Below are 9,334 nucleotides of genomic sequence, written 5' to 3' on the forward strand. Positions count from 1 at the left end.
TTTATAGATGGCCACCAGGTTCCCTCTCAGCCTTCTCTTGTGAAGGCTGAACAGGTTCAGGTCCCATAGCTTCTCCTTGTAGGGTCTGCCCTACTGCCCCCTGACCATGCGAGTGGCCCTCCTTTGGACCCTCTCAATGCCATCCACATCCCTCCTGAAGCGCGGTGCCCAGAACTGGACACAGTACTCCAACTGTGGCCTGACCAATGTTGCATAGAGGGGGAGGATCACCTCCTTGGACCTGCTCATGATGCATCTGTGGATGCATAACAAGGTGCAGTTAGCCTTACTGACCGTGTCCTCACATTGGTGGCCCATGTAAATCTTGGAATCAATAATGACTCCAAGATCCTTTTCTGCCTCTGTGCTGACAAGAAGGGAGTTCCCCAGCCTATAGGGATGCTGCTGGTTCTTCCTCCCTAGGTTCAGTACCTTGCACTTGTCAGTATTGAATCCCATCCTGTTCTCATCCACCCACACCTGTAACCTGTCCAGATCTAGTTTTAGCCTGTTCCTCCCTTCTAGTGTGCCCACCTCTCCCCACAACTTAGTGTCATCCACAAATTTGAACAAGGTACTTTTCACCCCCTCATCCAAGTCGCTGATGAAGATGTTAAACAGTGCAGGCCCGAGGACTGAGCCCTGGGGGACCCCACTGCCCACATCCCTCCAGGTCGAAAATGACCCGTCCACTACCACTCTTTGGGTGTGGCCCTCCAGCCAATTTGCAACCCATCTGACTGTGTAGGCATCAACACCACAGTCACTTAACTTTTTAATGAGAATGGGGTGAGAGACAGTGTTGAAAGCCTTCCTAAAGTCCAGAAAGACTATGTCCACCGTGACACCTGCGTCTAAGGATTTTGTGACCTGGTCGTAGAAGGCCACCAGGTTGGTCTGATAGGACCTGCCCCTGATGAACCCAAGTTGGTTGCCCCTAAGCATAATCTCCCCTGCTGGTCCCTCACAAATGTGCTCTTGGATAATTTTCTCAAAGAGCTTCCCCAGGACCGAGGTAAGACTAACAGACCTATAGTTTCCTGGGTCCTCCTTCCTCCCCTTTTTGAAACGGGGACCACACTGGCCCTTTTCCAGTCCTCTGGCACCTGGCCAGAGCACCATGAGTACTCATAAAGCCAAGCTAACAGTCCCGCAATGACCACTGCCAATTCCCTCAGCACCCTGGGGTGGAGATCATCTGGACCTGCTGACTTGAACACATCCAGCCCCGCCAGAAGTTCCCTGACTAGGTCCTCTCTGACCCTAGGCCCGGCGGTGCCTCTCCTGAGTCCATCTGGAATCCTAGTGGGGGATGTCCTGGTCTCTGCTTAGAAAAATGGAGGCAAAGAATTTGTTAAAGAGGTCAGCTTTGTCATCTGGTGCAACCACCAGATTGCCAAGCGTTTCCTGCAGGGGCCCCACATTATCCGGTGCTTCCTTTTAACTCCCTATGTATTTAAAAAAGGACTTCTTGTTATCCTTGATCCTGGTCGCTAGTCCTAGTTCTGTCTCCACCTTAGCCTTCCTAACAGCCCCCCTACAGTCTCAAGCAATGGAGGTATAATCCTCCTTGGCGATGGCCCCTCCCTTCCATCGGGTGTACACCTCCTTTCTAGCTTTCAGACGTTCCTGAATGCCTTTGGTGAGCCACGGGGGCTTTTGAGCACTCTTGCACCCTTTGACTTGCGTTGGGACTGTCACTCTTTGGGCTCAGAGGATCGTCTCCTTAAGGAACAGCCACTCGTCTTGGACTCCCAACTCCCCTACCCTCCAAGGCCTCAGTGCCTCCCTGACTAATCTCCTTAGCTCATTGAAATCAGCCCTTCTGAAGCCAAGGGCTGCTGCCTTGCTGCAGGCCTTCGACACCCTGCGCTGGATGGTGAATTCCAGTAGATGCTAATCGCTATCACCCAGGTGATCGAGAACCCGCAGTCCCCTCACCAGGTCGTCGCCTATGCCAGGACCAGGTCCAGCAAGGCATTTCCCCTAGTGGGACTGTTCACCTCCTGGGCTAGGTGCAGGTCCTATATCTTGGCTAGGAACATACGTGAACAGTCAGACCTCACCTGCTCACGCAGGCAAGCACCAGCCCAAGCCCAACCCCAGGTCTGTCACAGGGAGGTGACAGAGAGCTTCTTCCCAGTGCAGCAGGGGTGGGAGAGACAAGAGGCAGGTGGGGAAAGGTAACCCTCTCAACCCATTTGCACTGGAAGCTGGGGCAGGGAGGGATCCAACCCCCCATACTCCGCAGACCCAGCCTGGCCACCTCTGCTGGGGTCTTCGTGGAGTGGTAGCCAAGGCCCATGAGGCAGGGGAGCTTGTATTACTGCCCCTGCCTCAGCTCCCAGCATGGCAGCCACCACTAGTATCTTCAAGTAGGCTGGGACCAGCCCCGCCCCCACCAAGACCTCAACAGGGGTAGCCAGGACAGGCCCTTATGGCAAGGGGGCTCTAATTTACCCCCTGCCCCAGCTATCAGCGCTTTACAGCACTGGTGGCTGCTGCACTGGGAGGTGGGGCAGAGGGAGTAATCCAAGCCCCAGCACCTCACAGGCATGAGCTGGCACACCCTCAAGACCCCAAAAGAGCTAGCCAAGCTAGGTCTGCAAGGTGTGAGGGCTCAGATTCAGGGGTCTGCACAGCATGGGGGTTTGGGGGGGGCAGGGGGGGAGGGGACTCGGAAGAAATCCCCGGGTTGGGGACTGCTTTCTCCTGAAGGGGAGTAGAGAACCAACCGGCCAGAGCCAGCAATCACCTTGCAAAAAGGTGATGGGGTTGGAGGTGCTCTGGTCAGCTTTCAGGGCAGGTGACAGTGTCCCTTGGCTCCTGGCTTTGGCCAGTGCACGGAGGTGATAGTGGCCCCTGCATCCTGGCCTCAGTCAGTGCATGGGGGCTCTGAGCCCAAACCATCAAATGTCAAATGTCTGTTCATTTTGATCATACTCTGACTTTAAGCTCTTTGCATAAAGCACAAAAGTTGCAGTTCAACTGGAAGTGATCTCTGATCACTTGTGTAAGTGCCCTAGGCATGCTCTCAACTGTATGTTTGCTGTTCTCGATCCCATCCTAAAACATCTAGCTCTTCCCACGTGCTGGACAGGTAGATTTGGTGTGTAACTGGGCAGCAGATTTCACCATTGTAGTCAAGCACCTCAGCTCATTTATGGATCTAGCCTCCAATATCCTAATTCAGACAAAAACAAACCACTGGACACAAGATATAGCACAAATGTATGTCAAAAATCATCTGTGAGACTATTAACACAGAAAGCTACACAGAATAAGTAGCTCTTTATTCATAGGGAGTGAAAGACTACAGAATGAAGGGGGTTGCATGAAAGAATATGAAAATGCTGAGAAGAGGAGGAGACAACTAAAAGACCATTTTGGGGAGAGAAAAAGCAAAAGGGAACAGAGAAAGAACTTTGAATTCAGGGGAGGAAGTGAGCAGAGGAGGTTCAAAGGAAGAAGCAACAAGATCAGGGCCATAAGAAAGTGTTATGATCTGAATTTCAGTGTGGGAGATGGAAAGGTAAAGTGCAGGAGTGACAGGAGATATTTCAGGGATCAAGGCAGGAGATGCAGGTTAGGGACTAGAGAAGGAGCAGGCAAAATAGGGCCTGCGGGCCAGATCTGGCCTGCCAGGCACTTTCATCTGGCCCGCAGCATCCACCAACTATTTGTATCCTGCCCAGTTCTTCTACCTTTAAGAGTGAGAGCAAGGTGCCTACCATACACCGCCCTCAGTAACATACCCTAGTGTGCTTCACTCCCACTCCTGTGGGTGGAAGGGCCAGGCCTGGGCAGCATGCACTTTCCAGACAGGGCTTCTGCTGCCACTGCTGGAGCTGCCGGGGGACTTGCTCAGCTTCCCCAGCATCCTGCTTGCTCAGGGCAGCAGCTAAGGAAGGGACAGAAGCAGAGGTGGTGGGGGAGCTGCAGCTGGGCTGGAGCGTGGAGCATGGGGCTGGGGCTGGCGGCAGTGTGGAGCCCACACTCAGGGGAGTGGCAGCAGGATCTCAGGTGACCAGAGTGTGGGCTGTGAGGGAGGGTGGGGATGTGTGGGGACCCCCGCAACACTTCCCCCTCCATGGTGCACAGCCCCTGCAGGTGGGCAGCAGCAGGGGGCTGGGATTCTCAGGGTGTTTGTGCCTGGCACAGGTGCTGGTGCCCTGTGGCACGTGGTTCTCCCCCCCGCCCCCCTCTCCTCACCATCCACACACACATCCCCCTACACCCCATCCACAAACAAACACCCCCCTCACATCCCACCAACCATACCCCCCCACACATGCACGTATACACAACATACAAAACTAAGACTTTATTTTTGAGTTATTATGCAGTCACCACTATATACACTATGAAAACACAAATCATGACAAAAATATTTTTTGTAATAAAATTAAAATGTTATAGTAGGTGTTTGACTTTTAGCGTGTAGTTTGTTTTTTTTCTGGTTCTAAGATGGCAACCCCCCCCTACCAAAAGGAGAATTCCTGGGGGGTCAGAGAAATAACTTCCAGTGGCACAGGTCAGGGGTTGGGGGCGGGACTTCCAGTCCCAAGATGGAGACTAGGGGGCAGTGCCACTGTCAAAGGCCAGGACTACCGATGCAGCCCTCCACAGCTCACGAAACCTTGTTAAGCGGTCCTCCAGTCGAAATAATTGCCCACCCCTGGGCTAGAGTTTAGCAGGGACAGAAAGGATAGATTTAAAACATTTTATAAATGAAGAGAAAAGGTTTAGCAAGAGTCTTAACCTTTTCAACAAAGGCAGTTACAAAAATAACAAATCAATTGGTGAGCCAGGGCTCTTATTCCATGTGGAACAGGAAGCAATGATCAGGGATCTCCAGGTATTACAATCTTCTTCAGGAGCTATAGTCTCAGTCCCCTGAATTCTCAACTCATTAAGGTCACTGTTTATGGTGTCACAGAAATGCAGTCTAAACCACCCTTTCTTTTCCCCTCTACAATCTGCATTTCACAGGGGTGAAGCACCTAGAATAAGGGATGGCTTGTTGCAGTTCTGCCACCAGTGAGAAAAGCAACTGCCACACAAGGAGAACAGGCTCAAAAACAAAAAGTGCTGAAAATGGTGGCTATAGCAGGTGGTGAAGCTGTGGAAGTCTAGCACCTTTCTCAGTGGTACAGAAGTGGTGAGCAACAACAACAAGCTCTCTGTTTAAAACATATTCCAGAGACCTTATTTTCTGCTCCTGGTTTTACATCTTGAGAATATATACATATTCTATATTTTACATCCTTCTTTTAAATTAAGGCTTCTTGTTTCATACAAACTGACCTGTATACTACTCACTGATGAGGACAGGTCCCACACTTTAAGATCTCCAGTTATAGATACTGCTACTAGTGAATCTTCTGTAAAAATATAATAAAAAACTGGTTAATATGAAACTAAATTAAACCATGGTGACTAGAGCCAAATAAAAACCCCAGGACTACCATTGCTATCTTATAGAGGAGATGTACTTTGTAAAGCACTGTTTTCACAACTTTAGCATGAAGGAAAATAGGCTATTTGCATACAGAAATATCCAATTATGAACTTAACTGCAAATCTCCTATACAAATATTTGCTCATGATCACTATGTGAGCAAACTGGGTGAATAATTGCTATAGCACTTTGCACATGTAACAAAAGGAATCAAAACTCATGGCAGTGGTAAAATCTTTTATTAGACCAACTAGATATTTGCACAAAAAAAAAATTATTTGCAAGCTTTCTGGCACAGGCACCCTTCATCAGGCACAGGAGATTGCAAAGGTTATAAAAGTTCTCCTAGGTAGAAATACATTCATATTTCACCTGGTTACCTTGCACATATAACTGCACTCAAACGGATTTGGAAAAAAAAAAAGGCAGACCCACCGGGGTTTCACATACATTATCTTCCTAATATTGCAACCAAAGTCACTTACTCTGGTGGCATATCATGAGAGCTACGTATAATCAAAGTGCAACAAAACAGTTCTCCTCTGCTAGCCAGATATCTATTTCAAAAAGCAGAAAACATAACATTAAGGTTGATAGAAATTAAATTTAAAATATTTTGACAAATGCTGATGTATTTTGCATCCTTAATATTTTTGTGAAATACAAAAATATAGGTTCTCACGTTAATTAAAATAAGGTGTAGAAAAAACCTGTGGGTATGCACAGTGCTATCTGAAAATTCATTTATTGAAAGAAACAGTATGTCCACATGCTACACTGAATATGTATCTACAGTGTATACCTTGAATCCTGGTGGAGTGAACAATGCACATACAATTGATCCAATCAGAAGACTGAGTAGATATTAAAGTGTGAAGAACAGCCAAAGTTTTAGCATCGATGATAAGGACATCCTGATATTCTCCACAACAAAGAAGCCAGCCATCTCCTGTCATTCGGAATGAACAATGGTAATACTGTCCAAATGGAATTAAATAAGTAAAGGTTAACATACAGAGCTACACAAGTTCCTTTGCATATTATTTTTAGCTTCTTCCCATCATACTTTTTTAAAAACCTTGGTTACCAAGGCAACAGCATTAAACAGTATGTTAATGCTTTTAACTTCATTAAAACTCTATGGGTGCCCCAAAAACATTTTAAAAAATCAGAGAAGGTAGAAGCAGCACCTCACTGCTTGGGTTAGTGTCACTAACACTCTGGAGCAGGATACTTAGCTCTTACAATAGTAAGATGAAATTCATGCAGACTGTAGATGCCTGCTCATAGAAAGATGTTCACATAGACAGTATATCAAACCTGAAATCCATGGTCCACACTAGCTAATAATTAGCTTCTCGGTTGACTTTGAGAAGTTCATTTGACTCCATTAATCCCCAAGTAATTTTGGTCTTACTGATTTGAGAAAATTTTTTTTCCATATGTTTGCAATACTACTACAGTTATGAGCAGGCACTCAAATCTTAAAGCCTTCAGGTTAAAAATGCAAAGGGTTTATAGTAATTTATTTTCCAGGAGGAATCCTGGACATACTAGTTAAAAAAGCTTTAATTTGTTAGTATTCAACAGATTTCCTCTCTTTTGGGGATGAGGACTGGGGAAGGAGGGTAAGGGCAATGTGTCAGAGGGGGAAGCTAGCTGTTGGGAGCTGGTGCTCATTAACTAAGGTGGGTGTTATTTTTGGCAAGGATTATTAAAGTTGTAGTCCAGTCCAGCTTGGTCAGGAGTCCCCACCATTTCTCTCTGGCCAGGCTGAGCTGGGACTGGGCTGGGGCTGCTGCTGCTGCCTGCCCTGGGAGAGCAGAGCTGCAGCAGGAGGTAAGGGTGGGGGGGCAGGCATGGACATGTGGAAGCAAGAGGTGAAGGGATAGGCTGCAGGGGGGAACAGGAAGTGGGTAAGGCAATGAGTGAGGGGTGAATAGGCTCAGGCATGATGAGCAAAGAACAAGCGGGGGAGGCAGCAAGCAGTGGTGTCAGGCACAGGCATGAAGAGGCAGGAGATGGGGGGCATATGACAGGAGGGCATATAGCAGAGGCAGGCAGCAGGGGACAGGCACAGGGGGGGTTAAAAATTCAAGGTTTTCTTGGTTTTTGGTAAATATTTGAACTTTTTTGTATATTTGTATGCATAATTGTTATAAAACTGCTCAGGGGAAGCACAGTCACTTCAAACAATCACAAAAACTTACATGAACATGGTATTTTGAAAAAATCCTTGCAGGGCTTTTTATTCATTATCTCTATGTACTTTAAATAAAAAGGGCTGGGGTGGCACAAGTGTAAAGGCACATGGTTGACAGCTCAGAGATAGCAGGTTCAAGGCCATAGCAGAAGCACTCATGGTGCAGGCCTGTCAGATACCAATGAATCTGCAAAATCTGCTAGATATCTTTTTCAGCAAGACATGAGAAAGGAAGGAAGGATGTACTTTAAATCGTGGATACAAAAACTGTTTTATCTATTACACTTAACTGGCTAATGACTGAAAATTACAAAGAGTTCAGTAGATGAGGAAGAATGCAGAGAATGATCATAACCTGGGAATATTCCTTGGGCTCCACAAAGACAAACCAACATGTTTTCAAATGCTTGTTGCTGTTTTTAAAGAAATTAGCTCTTAATTGGTAAATTTGGAGGAAAGATCTCTCATTTGCTTAACAACAAATTAAACATCCCTATTGCTCTTTGTGTTAAAATAACATTTTAAACAGCAGGTGCTGAATTTGCACTGTCTTGACATTTGCCAATTACAGCTCAAGCTTATATGAACTGCGGAGGCAACCTACAAACCCTGATTTGTGAAATGTTAATTAGCAATCAAACAACAGTTTTTGTGCTGATACCATCAAAATCCTCATGTGTCTTTAAACCGTCAAAGAGAATAATCTTCTGTAGGAAATAATATTCCCACAAATATGACAGTATATTTTTACTGTCCTTTTTAAATCTCTACAGGTGAGATGCTCAACTCCCTTTCAATGCCACTCCATATCTCCTAATAGATGACAAGGCTATTTTTCTCTGGAGTTGAGTATATTACTTCTCTTGCCCTCCTAAGCTACTTGGCCTCAAGAACAAGGTCTGAGACTCCATGTCTGATCTACATATGTACTAGTACCAGACAGACAAATAAGCAAACCCATATTGTAACCTCTCTGTAATCCTTAAACCTATATCTAACTGAGCCAAAAGAATAATCATTAGACAGGCTGTTAAAATGCTACTGGTACTGAATACATATGATAATATGATGTAATTTATATTTATTATTTTATTAAGGTCTCAGAATCTGTTGATAAAACTATAACAGTACATTTAATTCTAAATATGCTGCATAATGAAAGATTGAAGAATTAAGGCAATTAAAAGCTATCATGGAAAACTACGCTGATGTCTGCTAGTATTACCTCTACAAGCTTTAAAACATATAGATTCTGAATTTACTTATAACTTGAGTTGCATGAAAGCTCAGTAAGGTCTCAGACTTTCATCACTTGCAAGTTTCATTCAACCTAGACCTTCCTACACAAGAAAAACAGCCTTTTAATTAACCTAGGGGCCCTAAGCTCTTCTTTCACAAATATGTCTAGAAATAAACTAGCTCTCTGAATCAGATCTATTTATGCTGGTCTCCTAAATCATATACATGTATATTTCTCAAACATACACCCACACCCACCCACACACACACTCTAACATCAAGGTACTCAGAACATACCTGGATATAGTTCAAAGCAGACACTTGAAAGGGAATTTGCTGAAGAAAGATTTAAAGCAATTTGGCATCTAAAAATAAGTGGTCTGCTGCTGAGCTCTGCCATCAATGAAAGTGCACTTTAGGAAAGGGAAAGA

General features: G+C 45.7%; 1 protein-coding gene across 5 annotated transcripts in view; it reads right to left on the bottom strand.

Annotated features, from left to right (window-relative positions):
- The window catches only part of WDR72 (WD repeat domain 72), a 241,488-nt gene that overhangs the window by 210,224 nt on the left and 21,930 nt on the right, over nucleotides 1-9,334 (bottom strand). For 4 of the 5 annotated variants that reach the window (XM_025197090.1, XM_025197094.1, XM_025197089.1 and 1 more), the window contains 2 exons: nucleotides 6,264-6,438; nucleotides 5,308-5,384 (listed from right to left, as the gene is read on the bottom strand). In XM_025197090.1, the coding sequence (XP_025052875.1) occupies nucleotides 5,308-5,384; nucleotides 6,264-6,438 (252 nt within the window). Of the gene's footprint in view, nucleotides 1-5,307; nucleotides 5,385-6,263; nucleotides 6,439-9,200; nucleotides 9,317-9,334 lie in introns of all 5 variants that reach the window. The other variant, XM_025197091.1, reaches the window with a different exon arrangement.

The sequence above is a fragment of the Alligator sinensis genome, unplaced genomic scaffold (genome assembly GCF_000455745.1).
Source record: "Alligator sinensis unplaced genomic scaffold, ASM45574v1 scaffold250_1, whole genome shotgun sequence".
NCBI lineage: Eukaryota > Metazoa > Chordata > Crocodylia > Alligatoridae > Alligator > Alligator sinensis.